Here is a 16,626-nt window from a genome sequence, read left to right as displayed (position 1 = left end):
GAAGGATGCGAGCTGAAGCGGAAGATGTTGCGACGTTGTGCGGCTCCTCATTAAGCGAGAGTCGCAATCGCGATGCAACAGCTCGCTAACAATCTTTGTGTATATACATGCGACGGTCTATAGCACAGGGTTATTAGATACATGTCTAGCAGCCGAAACACTGGGGCGCAGTAGGCACAACACGTTCAAGATATCCTTGCCATGTTGGCGGCGTATTCTTGCGTTGATATTTGGAGTTCGTCGACTTCAATAAATCTTCCACCGCGCTGGCGTATTTGACGAGCTTGGCTTCGCTAAAAGCAGTGCCCATGAATGAGAAGCCGTAGGGCATGCCACTGAGCGAGTGCACATACGCCGGGATCGTAACGACAGGGTAGCCAGCTTGTGCTGCGATTTGGTAGCTTGGGCCAACATCCGGAGGTGCAAGCAGAAGATCAACTGCGGATCCATTGTTGGCGAGCGCGTAGTCGATGCCATCTTCACGTGTGGTGCGATGACAGAAATCCAGGGCTTGGTAGTAGGTCTCGTTCATGATACCTCCTGTAGCCAATGATGCGAGGAAACCGTCTTGGCCAGATCCGAAAGCAGGAGCGATGCCGGGAGTGCCGCCTTCAGTTCCGACATTGTCGATGTTGTACTGTACAATGTCTTCGAGTGAGTGCATGTTGGTATTTGTGACCTCAGATAGGTAAGTCTTGATGTTGTTGTAAAAATCGACTTTGACATAGGTGTACTCAGATTCGTTTGGGAACCCTCGAGTGGTGCCGTAGTCCCTGCAATTCCTGTCAGTCCACATGCAAGACATTGATGCGCTCAGTACTTACCAGTTCCATCCGTTGGGGCTGATCACGTATTGATATTTGAGCTCAGTACCGTTTACAATAGTCGCACCCGCATCTTTCATCGCCTGCACGATGTCGAGTAAGACAGAAATCTGCTCAGGATCCGCCTGGGTCCAGAAAGAGGACCATGGGATCCCGAAACGTGCTCCCTCCAGCGCCTGTTTAGTCGACAATGAGTTGGCATAGCCGTTCTTCGGTGTCTTTCCGCTTTGTGCAAGAGTGTAGTTATCACGCTGGTCAACACCATATATGGCATCGAGAGCATATACAGCATCGCGTACGGTCTTGCCGAAGCATCCAACCTGCGCATTGAGTGTTAGCAGACTTTCCAGACATGACAAGCCTTACGGCCATCGGTTTCCATACCGTATCTTGGTGCTCACTTTCCGGAATGACACCGGCGCGGGAGGTCAGACCCACAGTAGGCTTGAAGCCGACGATTGCATTGCGCTCTGCTGGGTTGATAACACTACCGTCGGTCTCGGTCCCGAGCGCAAACGGTACGACATTGTTGGATACTGAGATAGCACTTCCGGAGCTGCTGCCACCAGGATTTACAGTAAAGTTGTATGAGCTGTAGGCCTGACCTCCGCGACCGCTGTAGCCTTCTGAATAGTTGTTGGATCGCATGTCTGCCCACTCGCTCAGTGTCGCTTTGCCCATCAGCACGGCACCGGCTTGGCGAAGCTTGTTCACGACGAAAGCATCGCGCGGCACAATCGAGCCTTGCAACGACCATGATCCACTGGTGGTCTGCATCTTGTCCTTGGAAGCAATGTTGTCCTTGACCAGGAACGGGATGCCATGTAATGGCGATCTGACATGGCCGGAATGTCGTTCCTTGTCCAGAGCAGCGGCGATATCGAGAACATCTGGATTGAGCTCCAATATGGAATGAATGTATTGGCCAGTCTGAAATTCGCGCTGGATATAGCAGGTCACCAATTGCACGCTCGTCAAGGTCCCAGTGTGCATGAAAGCCTGCAGATCGTCGATGGTGGCCTCTTCGATCTTTGCGCCATGGCACAATGGCATAGGAAACAACTGGGCTGAGGTCGCATTGACTTTCGGAAAGTAATACGGGAAAGGGTCGTTAAGAATCTGTGCATTTGCGAGACCTGAGGCGTTGTAGGAAGAACTGTTGGCCCAGGCCAGATTCGCGAGGTTGAACGCTGCTGATAGCGCCATGTTGACAGACTGTCTCGGCCTCTCCGCCAAGGTTTTGCGGGAAAATTAGGATTTAGCAGATGTTTGGCGCAAATATCGAAGGAACGTGAAGAAGAGGCGGAGTTGATCCAAGAACTCGTCGACACGACAAGACAAGGCATGCGCGATGCTTTCTAGGTAAGCATTGATTATTAGTCTCCATGATCCGTGCTTCCGTGCAGGGACCGAGGAGACGATCGGCGCAGGACAAGCGAGATGGTCGAGCCGTCGAGGAGATCGTGAAAATGCTTTTTGTCCTGTCATCGATAGGCTCCAAACGGGTGAATCAGGCTGCCATGTTCTAGAAAGCGACGCCGAGGCAGGACTCCCGCACGAGACAAGACTGCATACTATGGCTGCGTCAAAAGACTCAGGCGAACTCGCGCAAGACGGTTTTGCGATTCGATCATGATGCAGCCACGGCCAACTTTGGACGGCGCATTGAGTTCGTCATATAGCACGGGCCGCCGCCTACCACCGGAGGCTGCCCCGTCCACCCACGCCAGTCTCAGCTCCCCGCGCCCGGTCGAGGCCCTCAGCTTGTTATTACGACTGCCTTTTCTTTTGACTTTCGCGGTCATCTGGGAACTCTCTACTCTTCAACTCATCATGCTGCTCTCCGCAGCGAGTCTCGCAGGACTTTGGCTTTGACTGCCTCACCAACGGTATGCGAGACTTGTGGTGAGGGCTCGACCTTTCCACGATCACGACAAGAATGGCTTCACCCATCAATTCCGAGGCGATCAATGCTGCCCTGGCAAGGCCTGGCTACCTCCCGGATGGCACGACTGCAGCACTTCTGGAGCAGAGTCGTGATCGAGCGACTGTCATAGCCATCCTCTTTATCGCGGCTCTGGTCTATATCATCATGGCACTGCGTTGCTACGCCCGCATCTTTGTACTCAAGCATTTCGGACGGGACGATTGGCTTGCAGTCCTTTGCTTGGTGTGTCAGTCAATGATGACCCCCCCAGAATGTCCACTGACAGCAATTTAGCTACCCTACACGACATTTATCGTCTTAGCCATCGTGCTCATTCGTCTGGGATCCGGACGTCACTTCGTCTACATTCAGTACATCCTCGACAACCACACTATCAACAGGACCGAGACTTTAGACTTTGCGGCTCACCTGATTTATACTACTGCACTACTAATATGTCGATTGTCTGGACTAGCTTTCTATTCTCGAATCACCCGCCGACATCACAGACTCACCTGGTCGATCAGAGCTGCGGTTGCTTTCATGGTTGCTGGGTACATTCCCCAATTGTTCCTGATAGGATTCCACTGCTTGCCAGCCACCAGCTTGTGGCCATATGCCTTCCAGCCCGAGGTCGGCAATTACACCTGCTTGTCGTGGGGGTTGGTGTACGTCACGAACAGCACCATATCACTCGTCTGCGACCTGATCCTATTCACCATCCCCGCTGCAATCATTCATGTTCTCCGGATAAGCTTGAAGGACAAGCTTAAACTCGTGTTCGTCGTCATGCCTGGTTTACTGGTTATAGCAATATCCGTCGTACGAATGTATCTCGTCGTTGTTGGCCAATGGGAAGCGGACGAGTCATGGGCCTACGACCCTTTCCTCGCGGTCGAGATCGCCGAGATCGGGTCCACGCTCATTGCTCTGTCAATACCAGCCCTGAAACCATTTGTCGGCAGTGTCTTCGCCTTTCTTGACCGCAACCGTACGGACGAGAATAAGTTTGGTTCTCCACAGAACCATCGAACCATTGGCACGAGCAATGCACATCGTGGGCGAGCCGACGCGAATGGCGACATCACCACCCATGAGCTGGACAAGTGGTCCTCGAGATCAGGGATCAATGGTCACCAGGGTACGGTTGAGCCGATTCGCAGTCGGTCCTCTGAGCCGATCATTCAGCAACACCAGGATCGTAGCTTGACTATCCGAGGCAACGTGTGAATAGTCTTGCATCCACCAATGCCCATCTCTCGACAATTAGGATATTCCACCAGGTTATATGTCGGCACAATGAAGGACACGCTGCCGCAGAACCAGTGCTGTTCAGGGCACTTGTTTCTATGCCAAGTCTCGAGCAGCCTGTTCGTCAAATCGGCTTTGACAGCGAAGAGTGCATCAGACACTTGACAGGAGCCTGCTCCTATTCCGCAATTTGGGGCCGAGCAGATAAAACCCAAGAGGTATAGGAATCATGAGAACTGCCAAACATCCTAGCAAGGTTCCCGCCCATTGGACGCCGAGATTGGCGAACATCTGTTTGGAGAAGAGAGGGAAGCCGGATGCTATCGCGGAGCGGAGCATTACATTCGCGGCCACGGTCGATGCTGCGCTAGCAGAAGTCAGTGCTTGCTGTATTGGCTTTTGTTAGGCGCTCATGGACTTACATGGGCAGATACGCATCTGCAGAGGTTGGCACAGACGTCAGCATATCAAGTCGGTCGAATCGGGGTTGGACAGAACTTACCAACCAGATAGTTGAAGTGAGGGAGGAAGATACAAAGAACTCCGAATCCAATAGGAACGCCTGCTGCCACCGAGACCATCCAGTGTATCTGTGGCGTATATGCTGTCCACGCAAACCTACTTTTGTGGTTAGTCCAATGCTCTGCTTGACTCGAGCGTAGCTGACCTCACCAGAATAGACCGATTGGAAAGACGAAAGCACCGAGCATCGCAGGATAAAGTCGCCATTCTGGTACTGCAACGCCACCATGTGCCTCTAACTTTCGAGCGTAGCTCTTCTGCTGAGACAGGATCAGTGCCAGAGCGCAGCAGACGCCAAGCAGTAGACCGATAAATGGTAGATATGCGACGCCAGAGTCCCAGCCGTGCACACTACTGTATACGAAGGGATAGGCTTCCAGCAGCGCATATACGATGCCATATATGAAGCTCATGTACAACGATACCAGCAGTACCGTTGGTTCGGTGACCAGCATTCGAAGCGGGCGAGCGAAGTACTTGTTCATCATGTCCTGCAAGTCGACTTCACGCTTCTCATGGGGTGCATGAATGAAGGTATTGCCGGTCTGTCTTCGGATAATACTGGCTTTCTCCGCGAGTACGAGCGGTGCATATGTTTCTCTCAGGAACAGCAACATGAGGAAGGCGTTCGCGAAGCCTAGTATAGCCGGCAGATACTGTGTCCACCTCCAGCCCAGATAACTGGCCGCGATGAAGCTCCCGATGATCGGTGCCAACAGTGGACCACCGAAAACTGTCAAGGCATAGATTGATATTGCCATGCCGCGGTATCCGCTGCTGTACATATCAGACAGCACTCCAGGTACCACACACAAAGGGCTTGCACCGAACACTCCGGCAAAGAACCGGCATGTGAGGAGGGTCTGTGCGTCTTTCGCGGCCGCACAAGCGATGGTGAAGATTGACGTTCCGAGCATGCCGATGAACAACGGCCATCTACGGCCGTAGAGCTCAGACGAGGGTGCCCAAAGCGGAGGGCCTGCTGCGAAGCCTAGCACGAACAGTGTCGTCCCTAGCTGGCCGACTTCTTCGCTGATATGGAGCTCGTCACTGGCCCCCACTACTCCTGCGGCGAAAATGGCGCTGTTGAAGCAGGCTACGAAAGCGCCACTGCAGACGATGAGAGATATGTAAAGTCTGTAGCAGAGAAAATAGTCAGCATCTGGATTGGTTGACAAGAATTTTGGAATGGTTTTGGTCATACTTTCGGAGACTGGGCCAGTTCTGAGGATTTCTAAGATCGTCCGGTCCATTCCACTCGACTACGAATTGAGCGACGTTATCGTATGTTGGTGGGTAGTCCTTTCCTCCGCCCATCGGTATATTATCTTTCTCTCGCGTCGAAGTCATATCGCTAGAATAATCGCCAGTTGATTGTACCATTCTCGTCCATATGCAAATCCGTCGTTAACGTGGCAGCCCGTCGATAAATGAAGTACATCCTGCTATGTAGAAGGTTACTGTTTGCGCTCAAGTCCGCATTAGCCGGCTTTCCGCCTGACTCCTCTTTTCACCTTCCCACGCAATCCCACCTCCTCCTACTTCCATACAAACAATGGCTACAATTCCAACATTGACGAAACGCGTGCGCGCAAGAAAGGCTTGTGAGCCTTGTCGGCAGCGGAAGAGGAAGTGTGATGGCAAGACGCCATGCACGGGTGAGTCAACTTCATAATCAACTTCATCGTTTTTGTGCCCCTGCTCGCTGGCGTGTAGAAGATGGTGCCATGTGATTGTGACCATGCTAACAGGACCATAGTGAGTCTGCTATTCCAGTCTGCTCCATTCTCTGCCTCGAGAGCCGCTCGAGGCAAGGCTCCATCTGTCATCTTGACTCATGTTCGATTTGGTTACACGCTTGCACCTTTGGCGCTCTTGCCAAGGTGAAAATTACTTATATGTACTGTAGGGTTGTGTGCAATTCGAGTATGACTGCTATTACGAGCCCGCACAGAAGAGACGCCAGCTTCGTATGTCATCGCCGACACAGAGAACTGCAAAGCTCGATACTGAAGAATCGCTTCAGCACTTCGAGGAATCTTCACCCACCCCATCCGCTGATGATGATATCGAGCGCTTCGGATCTCGAGAGGCCAACTCGAGTGCGGCGTTCGTGAGGAAGCTGGCAGTCTCCATCGACCCTGCTAATGCACCTCCGCTTCACTTGTTCGCATGGAACTTGTTCATGGGGACGCGGAAAGTGCATGGCTATCAGCCGGTGGCACGGCCAATCACTAGTATCGTGTCTCGTGCTACCATGGAGAGCTTGTTCACCATATACCTGGACAAATTTGATCGCTGCTATGGCTTCATCAACAAGCAGCAAGTGGCTCAACGCATACAAGCTCGGTGGCAGACTGACATTGCCGACGGACCCTACGACGCAATATTGTGTGGTATCGCTGCGGCCGGCTATCTATTCTCCTGTCGAGAAACTGTCAGTCTCGAGATGGACCTCATCGAAAGCGCCAAACAGATTCTTGATCGATGGAGTGATCTTGAGGTCAGCGTGGACATCGTTCAGGGCTGGGTGCTTCGAGTGGCATACATGAGGATGACTGCAGCTCCTCACGCCGCCTGGGTCGCTTCGTGCACAATGATGCATCTCATAGATGCGGCGAGATTACACATTGAGACTGAGAATATTGCTTTACCAGACTCGCCTGCAGCGCCTGTCAACGAAGAGGAGAGAGAACTTCACCGAAGAATCGTTGGCATCGCTCGGCACTCCAACGTATGGCTCTCATTCGACCTTGGTCGATCCCGAGTTGCACTACACAATAGTAAATTCGCCTTGCCAACGACACGTCCGCATGGAGATTTCACCACCGAACTCCTGCGAATTCTACCGCTGGCGGAGTCACTAGATCCACAGCGTGATGTCAGTCTAAGCGAGCTTAAATCGCTTCTCAAGGAAGTGTTGAGCCAGCAGCATACGGAGCCTCCATCCGTCCTGGCGCAGACTAATATGACGATGCTCATTTGTCGACGTCTCCGGGCTCTCGATGTTCAGCTGACGGGTAGCCTCCTAGACGACGTGCTTGCGCTTACGGCACGGAGCCTACGTGGTGCCCAAGCTATGCTCAATGCTAGCAGTCCTTGGCATCATGTTGCAAATGTCCCATTCCAGGTAGTGTGTATCTTGCTAGCGATAGACAGTCCTGCGGCTATTGGGCAGCTTGGAGATGCCATCAAGACCTTGAGCAATGTTTCACAAGGCTACAATACGGATGCCACCAGAGAAGCGCTCAATACTGCTTGTCTGCTGGTCTGGCTGCAGCAAAAGCGAAAAGAAAAAGATACACAGAGCTTGACTGATATTCTGAGTGCGTACTCGCCAGCTCCTCAACCTTTTGACCAGACAACGAACCTGGCACTCGATCCATTATGGTCGGCAGGTGTTGGACAGGCTTGGGCCGGGACTGATTCGACCTGGCTGGATAGTCTAGTGAACGATATGCCAAATCTACAGGGTCTGGATTTCACTCAACTTCTTGAGCAGGGCTTTCAGTGACGGCCAGCATGTCTCATAGCAGTTCATTCTCCACACCGAGCTACGTCTACTGCTGACAGCGAGGCTTACGACACTTGCTCTATTGCATGTTGCAGCTCTGATCGCCATTGCAGACCAATGCTCTCCCTGATCACTCTCAGAATGCGTCTTCCGGCATCGCCAACTTGCCACATCGCTCTGGCCAAGTGCAACAATACCGCATACCATGCCAGCACGACAAGTGCCTCACCGCGCTGATATCCTAGTAACGAGCTGTACTCTGGCACTGCTAGCATCGGCCAAGAATAGACCATCTGGTGCTTCTTTCCCTGGTCTACCTCATCATCTTCGAACCCAGCATCGAAGCCAACTTGCAAGTACTTGATAGCCAGCAAAAGTGCAGAGCGTTGGACCTCTGTCATACCCTCAGACCTGGCTATCATCTCAACCAAGGGATCGCAGTGATCTCCTCGAGGCATTTGCGAGGTGAATTCAGCAGACCATGCAATTGTAGGCCCTATCTCGGTGCTTAAAAGTAGAGGCCACGCAGATGTCGCGACGGTGTAAATGCCTCGATGTACCTCTATGCATTGCACTAGAGACTCCGTCAAAGTCTGGATGTTGTCAAGCTCTCTCTTGGCCAAAGTATCAGTGAGAACGTGGTGGCCAAGGATAGAAGCAAAGAGTAGAATGGCAACGCAGTTCTCGGCATCGACTTCAGCCTTCTCTGCATTGAACAAAGAGACGGCATGCGTCTGTAATTGTATGGCAAGGTGTTCATATCTCGACGAGCGCTCTGGTTGAAGATATGCTGAGTGCCGAGCAGAGAACGCGAGGAGTTGGTACAGTAAGTACGGATGCCGAAGTCCTGTCTGTACAGCAAACACCATGCCCTCAGATGGCTCTTTTACGCTGCCGCCGAGGATTTTCATGTCATGGTCCTTGACTAGATGAAGGAGTAATCCCATATGCTCAACATTGACGGCGGACAGTGCATCCGGCGTCAGAATTATGGCAGGCTCATGCTCTGCGGCCGTCGCAAGTCCATTGGTAGACTTCAGTACCACTCCGTTTGTGTCGTTGGATCTCGGGGGCCCCTCGTTCGAAGTCACGTCGTTCTTGACGTTGTCACTTGGATGACTCTGAGAGAGAAAGCTACACTCATGGCCAGAACTTGAACAAAGCCGGCAAGATGGTCGACTTTCGTCGCACTTCACGTGTCGGACTTTACTGTACTTGCTTTTAGCACCGCGATTCAGCCTTCGAGATCTGGTAGCACGATCCACCACTGCAGACATCCTCCTCTGGACTTCTTATGGCTCCGCCGAAACATTGAGGGCCAGGGCCGTAGACTGATGCACATCACTGGAATACGCGTATTCATGGCCTAAGTGAAATGAATATGTCAGCCTAGTGGTCACTCAGGGAATCGCATCGCATTCGCATCTCTTCCACGGCGCCGAGCACCTCTCTCATTGGCTGTTATATGGATACGCGTATCCGGAGCTGTCGAAGGATTCCACCCGCTTCTTGCGCACATACAGCAATCAACTACCTCATCCGTTGAGACCCAATATGGCATGCTGTTGACAGCTATGTGGGTCGGCTGCAGTATTACCCACCAAGAGACTGCCATCCCGTCACGCGTGTCCGCAGCAATGTCTCTGCCTGAACCCCACGGACTGGAGACTGCGAAGACCATGTCGAAGGGGTACTCTCGCATATACCATCGACCCTGCTCGAACGAAATGTAACTCGTCTACACTGCAGCCCCAGGTCCTTCGTCCAAGGTATCACTCATCTTAACTTTCATCCAATCAGGACAATTTGCGAGTGAAACTAGAGCAAAGCAACTGACATAGAGGATCTTTCGCACTTCGCCATGCCGGAACTCGAAACGTTTCATGGTAGCTACCTATGGGACTACCTTCCGAACTTACCTGCCGCGATCGTTTTCGCCACTCTCTTCACTCTGGCAACGGTCATGCACACATGGAGAATGTGCAAAGGAAGGATGTGGTTCTGCGTTCCCTTCGTCATAGGCGGCGTCTGTAAGTTTGTACCCGTCACAGTAGCTGTCCACGGACCTCCGCTGATATCATGATCACAGGTGAATTTCTGGGCTACATTACTCGCGCCCTCTCCACCAACGCGACTGGCAACCTTGTACTCTTCCTGGTCCAGAGTATCTTTCTGCTCCTTCCTGCTGTCTTCTTTGCTGCGACGCTGTATATGGTGTACTCTCGCATCATCCGAGCTGTCGATGGTGAACGATTCGCGCTTATCACGGCCCGCCGGACAACGATCTATTTCGTAGTGGGAGACTTCACCTGTCTCAATGTGCAGTCGACCGGTGGTGGGCTACTGGGCAGCTCCACGGATAGCACTGTGAAGATCGGCGAGTATATCGTCGTTGCCGGCCTCATGCTGCAGATTCTGATGTTTGCGGGATTCGTCGGATGCTGTCTGGTGTTTCAGATGCGCTACCAAGCTTACCTTTTTTCAGCCGCCGACGCCTCAGCTCGGTCGCACACTTCGATACCGTGGGGTGTATGTCTATACATGCTCTACGGTACTTCCGCGGCAATTCTGCTCCGCAATCTTTACCGAGTCGTCGAATTTGTGATGGGCAAGGATGGCTATCTTATGCAGAACGAATGGCCAATCTACGCATCATGATCAGCTTCTACATCTGGTACCCAAGTCAGCTGCAGCCAGTCTATCATCGACCTGACTCTGCCACGGAGCTTATGGAGTCCACCAATATCCATACCAACAACGAAGATGGTTTGAAGCTAAGAAGTTCGGCGTAGTTGTATCTCCCTTCTCTCCTCTTTTGAAATGACGAGGACTGGCTCTATCCTCGAGGGCCGATATCCGCGCTATGGTCTTCCTTGGCCAGCATAGCAGCAGCATCAGTGCGGTCTCCACAAAGCTGTTGCCGATTACCGCGGCCTTACGACACGGATCGACCACTGGTTTTTTAGGTTAGAAGAGATTGAGAGCAGAGATATGGAAGCCATACGTAGCAAGACATGGAGGCTTGGGAACAAGTCCGACAAGCAATGGGGCCGGAGATCAAGGACTATTGTTAGACTAAGTATCTCTCGACTCCGGCAAAACTACTGTAGCACAAGGAGATCAGGCCCGACCGAAAATTACAGGCTCTTCCGAACGTGGACGAGTCTAGCCTGCAGTAAAGGCTAAGATGGTGCAGCGTTATATAGTAAATTATGCAGCGTTGTAGATGATGCTAACGAGATATCTGGCTTACAACTGCTGGTATCGTGGTGACAGCCTGGTTTTATGGGCCATCTCGTATATCCTAACAATATTGGATATAGGTATCGATGCTTACCCTGCATACATATACACCAAGTTGTCATTCTTCAGCACAATTGCAACCCCTAGCTGGACGATCTAGTCCAGGCGATGCAATCAAGACATCCCAGCCTCGCCATTCTCTTGGGACGGCATCTGTCTCCGGCACTCTCACCTGCCATGTTCAAACAAGGATGGGTTCGCTTATGCAGGCAATCTGCCGGCTATGTAAGCAGACCACATTGCTGACCCCAAAATCGACGCAAGACCTTCCTGAAATAGGAAACATGTTGTATGGTAGCACTCCAGTTACAATACATTACCACCTTACACGGCATCGAACGAGGACAGCATGGCATGGTGCATTGGTACATAGCATACCATCTGGTACGGTGTCAGCTTATATGGATTGCACATCATCTCTACAGCACTTACAATCACTCTTTTCACATCCCAGGGACCATCACGATGCTCGCCCGGGTCACTTTGCTTGCGATACATGTTCTCTCGGCCGAAGGAGCACTCTACTACCCTGACGCTCGAACGTCATTTCTCGAGCACATGTAAGATCGGCGCGCTGAAGCCAGCTCTGGAGCACTCATGGGCTCACATTAACGACTTTCACAGCCTTGTGGACAACTGGGGAGCATATGCCTCCAATTTCTCCTCCGCCATTACTCCTTGCGCACGATACGTTACGCAGACTGGCGACGCAGCGCTGAAGAGTGGCCGCACGACCGCAGCACAATGGATCCGGGTGCTCTTTCACGACATGATCACCGCCAATGTTACGGCAGGTACCGGTGGTGTGGATGCAAGCATTGGGTTTGAGACGGCGAGGGGTGAGAAGTCTGGAAGTGCTTTCAATGACTCTTTCACGTTTTGGCGGCCATTCGTGAACGATGCAGTGTCTAGTAAGAGCTCACGAACCTGGCCGGACCACAATGCTGACAGACAATGTAGTGGCCGATCTCGTCGCTCTTGGCACGGTCATGTCGGATAATCTTTGTGGCGGTCGCATGATGCAATACAAGGCAGGTCGAGTCGATGCATCGTCGGCAGGCTTGACGACAGGTGTGCCGGCGCCAGAGACTGACCTAGACACCACTTTGCTGTACTTCGAGCGCGCAGGCTTCGACAGGGCAGATGCAATTGGTCTTACTGCTTGTGGCCATACCCTGAGCTCCGTACATCATGGTGGCATCCCGGACGTGGTCGATGCAACGGCTGTGACTCCGAACAATAGTAATGGTGAGTTGACATGCTGTGCTGTTTCAAATCCGACTGACGATGCTCTGTGTCGCAGGCGGCGCTGACTTCGACTCAACAAGAGGTGTATTTGGTCCACTTGTCGTTCAAGAGTACGTCTCCTGGGCTGGCCAGAAGGGTGGGCCACTGGTGACCACAAGTAATATCAGTACTCAATCAGATCGACGATTGTACGAGAGCGACAACAATGCCACCATGCAGGCGCTCCTGGCTCAAGGACCAGATTTCCTGGACACCTGCGTATCGCTCATGGGCCGAGCTATTGACACGATGCCGTATTCGGTGAACCTAAGATCTCCGATTACCCCTATGGCCATCAAGCCAGTGAACGTAACGTACGATTTCGGTGTAGATGGAAAGCTGAAGCTGTCTGGCAACATCAGGGTATGCGATTTCTACACATCGAGATGTGACCTTGCTGATCGCTGTACCAGGTCCTCTCAGCTGCAGGAGCATCCTCACCGTCCTCGTTGGACCTTTCTATCAATGGATATCATGCCAGCCTCACCGCAGAAGATTCGACTGGAAGTTCGGTCTTCGGCACAACAGCATACTTTCCGTTCTCGGTATCCAGTGACCTGATCCGCAACGCTCCTTCCTTTTCGGTCTCAGCAACCAGCTTTGCGCTACAAGGTCAGATATTCGTGGCGCCCAGCATGACCACAATTACGGGAGCAACTGTGAATGCCACTATTGCATCGTCCGGCCACGCATGCAGCTCTCTCTCAATTGAGGTTCACTCACCAAACCGGCAAGGTTATACTCTGGCACCAAAGGTAATGCAGGCGGGTGGCAACCTCACTGCAGTGGCTCCTCGGATAGATGGTTGTGGACTTTGTCGAGCAGTCATGCAACTTGCAGATATACCCACCGACTCAATCGCTGTCAATGCTCTGGTCAGTGGTGGTGTTGTGGACACACTTTTTCAGAATGGCGGAGCCGTAGGGTGGTAGATGTCATCTGATTCCTCGTATTATGCGGAACGCTAAGTACGCACACTCAACCCCATCTCATTAGTACACTGCTAGCCGGGGTAGAGTAATGCCATCTGCTTGCTCTTATGGTCCTCGTACGCAAGCTCGATTGAGCTCTCGTAATGACGTTCTATGACCGTTTAGATTCAAAGAGCCCACCCATAGCTCCTCAGAACATAAATGTCAGCAATGTAGGGCCTTGATTAGGGTATGTCTGTCCTTGAGACCGGATCCGAAGGCGAAAGCACATCCAGATCTCCTTTCTTGCCCACAGAGCTGTGGTGCAAGAAGGCTAGTGCAACACAACACCATCCATGCCACTATTCCACGCCACACGATGGAACTCGTCTTCTGTCGCTTCGGACTCGCACACCACGACAAATGTATATTGGGTGGCAGTGACCGAATGAAGCGTGATCCAGCGGTCCTGGACGAGTTTCGCGATTCGGATGAACACTTTATCGATCGAAGGTCCAGTTGGTCCTCTGCTGAGTCTCCAAACGTCTTTCTCGTAGTTCATGTTATGCCATATTATGTCGATGGTTGGTGGCCCGTATGTCATCGGGATCGACGCGGGCTGTACTGCACCAGTGTCGGGGTTAATAGTCATGCCGTCTATGATGGGACGACTCGTAGAGCAGTCCCATTGAACGTCTCCGATAGCCATGGAGATTCTAGGCGCAGATTATTGTCAGACTGAGATATTGTCTATAGAGAGGTGACGGACAAAACTCCTCGGTATTGTCTTAAAGTGATCAGCAACGAGCATAGGATGATGTTTTTGTGATAACCGTGCGAGTTGAGGAGATCTTGCAATATGATAGTAGAGGGCACAAAGGACAGGATGAAGCACAAGTAAATCAGCAGGTGTGACTTATGACATGTAGGGACCGGATTGAGAGTGGCGAAGGAGCTGTACATTGCGCATCATACGATTCGTGATCGACACGTTGATTGGCTTGCGATTAGAGGCGAGTCTGCTGATGCAAGCTGGGCAACCATTCTAGCCAAGCGCTTCTTCCAATTCAGGTGTAGAGCGACACAATATCGTAGGTAGAGGTTACAAGCTTCCAAAAGGGTTCGATACCGTAGCCACTAAGCACAGCAAAACGCAGGAAACAGGGTGTGGTAGGGAGTTAGTGATGGATGTGGAAGGTGATTGATTGCACGAGTCGAAGACCGCGGAAGAAGTGCCACACTAGAACCACAACGCCCTGCTGTATCGACGAAGCATTCCTCATTTTCGTTATGGAGACCAATGTGTGCCCAATCTATCGCTTTCTGCTGAACATGCCGTGCACCAGACCACAAGCAATCATGGGTATCACCGCAATGAGCCAAAAAACCCAAACAATCCCGACGGCGAAATACACACCTGCCATATTGATCCATGTGCCGTAGAAGCCATGCACCTTCTTCTCTTGATGAGTCTTGGCTGGATGCTCTTCCAGTACTGCAGCGAGCTCGAGAGCGACCTGGTTGTTGATCTTATCCCACGTCGTGTCCAGAGCTTGCAATCTTGCGTTCTCATTCATTTCTTGTCGAAGCGCAGTATTGATGGCGAGTTCGCGGGAACGCTTGACAAATGTCTCAAGATCGTGAGGTGGGACTAGGAAGCCAGACTTGCCGTGCTTGATTGTCTCGGAAGGCCCGCCTTCATCCCGAGCAATGACAGGCACACCAGAAGCCATCGACTCCAGAACGACGAGACCGAACGTCTCTGTAATCGAGCAATGCAGGAAGACATCGGCGGCTGCGTATTTGTGCGCGAGGTCGACACCACGAAGCATACCCGTAAAAATGACTTCCTTATCAAGACCAGTAAAATAATCCTTGACCTCCTGCATGACTGCTGGGTTCTTGTTGCCACCGACGATCAATAGTCTGAATGCCAGACCGCTTTCTTTGAGCTTTCTAGCAGCTCGGGCGAGGAATTCAAAGCCTTTTTCTGGCGCAATGCGACAGATGCAGGCAAAGATGATCTCGCCGTTTGGTGCAATCTCCTTTCGGTAAGCCTCGCCTCGTCGCCCGGGATTGAACAGCTCAGTGTCGACACCTCTACCTAGCTGCCTCATCTTATGAGACGGTGCGCCAGCCTTCTCCATGTATTTGCGTACGTATGCAGACGGGTAGAAAATCGTGCGCACGGACGGAGCACGGAAGAGGTAGCCCTGGACCATTTGCAACAAGTACACACCGTACCCATCCAGCGGTGGTGGAAAGAGGATCTCGGCGTATGCGGAAAGATCAGTCTGGAAGTTCAGAAATGTTGGTGGCGGGTGGTCGATTTGTCGTAGCTGAATCAGGAATTGAAAGCCAACAGATGCGGGACTGGCGAGATAGATAATGTCGGGCATGAATGTCTTGTCGTAAATCACACCGAGTCGGAATGGGTATGCCACTGTCAGGTCTGGATTGTATGGAAGCGGGTAGCCTTGCAGTCTGAACTCCGGGTTGTGTCGTCCAGTCTCCGCAGTGGCTTCAGGTTTCTTCTTGCCATCATTGCTTTTGCTTCTGCGGATCATCTGTGGATTCCTGCCTTGCGCCGAGGACGGTTGCAGTAACGATTGCGCCTGCTGCGCTGCCTCGTCTCGATCGAAGTGGAATTGCCATGAACCACCAATCGCCCGGGAGGCCAACGATGAGGACTTGGCTTCAATAGATCGCACCCACTCTGGGTTGACTATGGGCTGCCGTGGTTGTTTGGACTCGGTTGTTATGATATTCTGCCCTTTGTACAGCGGCGCACATGTGGCGACGTTCACTCCATTGTTGCGCAGGTACTCCACCAGCATGCCAGTAGTGCGGCTGACACCATTGACGGGACCGAGTGATTCTGTGGCCAGTAATACCTTCTTGCCGACGAGTTGTACTGGAAATTCCGGCTTGAGAAAGCCACCCTGAGCGGAGTGAGGTTGAGATTCAGTCATCTTGGCCACAAAGTTCGTGCGTTAGGTTATGGGCTAAGATGTACGTGCGTTTGCCAAGTGCTGTTGTCTGAGGGGATGTTCCTTCCTCGCTATAACATATCGGATCAGAGGTGCA

The 16,626-nt window shown here is 52.1% G+C and overlaps 8 protein-coding genes across 8 annotated transcripts; 4 read left to right on the top strand and 4 right to left on the bottom strand.

The window, feature by feature from the left end:
- Positions 1 to 145: 145 nt before the first annotated feature.
- LTS14_009538 (uncharacterized protein) lies at positions 146 to 2,030 on the bottom strand (the record flags this gene model as incomplete). Its single annotated transcript, XM_064842220.1, has 3 exons — positions 146 to 773; positions 825 to 1,144; positions 1,209 to 2,030. The coding sequence occupies 3 exons, from the start codon at positions 2,028 to 2,030 to the stop codon at positions 146 to 148; spliced, it is 1,770 nt and encodes a 589-aa protein (XP_064690126.1).
- Positions 2,031 to 2,763: 733 nt separating this feature from the next.
- On the top strand, positions 2,764 to 3,981 carry LTS14_009537 (uncharacterized protein; the record flags this gene model as incomplete). Its single annotated transcript, XM_064842219.1, has 2 exons — positions 2,764 to 2,994; positions 3,046 to 3,981. The coding sequence occupies 2 exons, from the start codon at positions 2,764 to 2,766 to the stop codon at positions 3,979 to 3,981; spliced, it is 1,167 nt and encodes a 388-aa protein (XP_064690125.1).
- Positions 3,982 to 4,155: 174 nt separating this feature from the next.
- LTS14_009536 (uncharacterized protein) lies at positions 4,156 to 4,583 on the bottom strand (the record flags this gene model as incomplete). Its single annotated transcript, XM_064842218.1, has 3 exons — positions 4,156 to 4,369; positions 4,425 to 4,440; positions 4,505 to 4,583. The coding sequence occupies 3 exons, from the start codon at positions 4,581 to 4,583 to the stop codon at positions 4,156 to 4,158; spliced, it is 309 nt and encodes a 102-aa protein (XP_064690124.1).
- Positions 4,584 to 4,670: 87 nt separating this feature from the next.
- LTS14_009535 (uncharacterized protein) lies at positions 4,671 to 5,874 on the bottom strand (the record flags this gene model as incomplete). Its single annotated transcript, XM_064842217.1, has 2 exons — positions 4,671 to 5,661; positions 5,729 to 5,874. The coding sequence occupies 2 exons, from the start codon at positions 5,872 to 5,874 to the stop codon at positions 4,671 to 4,673; spliced, it is 1,137 nt and encodes a 378-aa protein (XP_064690123.1).
- Positions 5,875 to 6,161: 287 nt separating this feature from the next.
- LTS14_009534 (uncharacterized protein) lies at positions 6,162 to 8,038 on the top strand (the record flags this gene model as incomplete). Its single annotated transcript, XM_064842216.1, has 2 exons — positions 6,162 to 6,182; positions 6,434 to 8,038. 2 exons carry the CDS (start codon positions 6,162 to 6,164, stop codon positions 8,036 to 8,038), a joined length of 1,626 nt encoding a protein of 541 aa, XP_064690122.1.
- A 1,861-nt stretch (positions 8,039 to 9,899) lies between these two features.
- On the top strand, positions 9,900 to 10,696 carry LTS14_009533 (uncharacterized protein; the record flags this gene model as incomplete). Its single annotated transcript, XM_064842215.1, has 2 exons — positions 9,900 to 10,068; positions 10,128 to 10,696. 2 exons carry the CDS (start codon positions 9,900 to 9,902, stop codon positions 10,694 to 10,696), a joined length of 738 nt encoding a protein of 245 aa, XP_064690121.1.
- Positions 10,697 to 11,806: 1,110 nt separating this feature from the next.
- LTS14_009532 (uncharacterized protein) lies at positions 11,807 to 13,560 on the top strand (the record flags this gene model as incomplete). The annotated part of the gene is made up of 5 exons (XM_064842214.1): positions 11,807 to 11,901; positions 11,966 to 12,252; positions 12,302 to 12,589; positions 12,645 to 12,991; positions 13,042 to 13,560. The coding sequence occupies 5 exons, from the start codon at positions 11,807 to 11,809 to the stop codon at positions 13,558 to 13,560; spliced, it is 1,536 nt and encodes a 511-aa protein (XP_064690120.1).
- A 313-nt stretch (positions 13,561 to 13,873) lies between these two features.
- LTS14_009531 (uncharacterized protein) lies at positions 13,874 to 16,511 on the bottom strand (the record flags this gene model as incomplete). Its single annotated transcript, XM_064842213.1, has 2 exons — positions 13,874 to 14,196; positions 14,957 to 16,511. 2 exons carry the CDS (start codon positions 16,509 to 16,511, stop codon positions 13,874 to 13,876), a joined length of 1,878 nt encoding a protein of 625 aa, XP_064690119.1.
- Positions 16,512 to 16,626: the final 115 nt, after the last annotated feature.

This window comes from Recurvomyces mirabilis (assembly GCF_035927965.1).
Source record: "Recurvomyces mirabilis strain CCFEE 5264 chromosome Unknown scaffold_32, whole genome shotgun sequence".
Lineage (NCBI taxonomy): Eukaryota > Fungi > Ascomycota > Dothideomycetes > Mycosphaerellales > Teratosphaeriaceae > Recurvomyces > Recurvomyces mirabilis.
The sequence above is the reverse complement of the archived record's forward strand: the minus strand, read 5'-3'. Positions and strand labels throughout refer to the sequence as shown.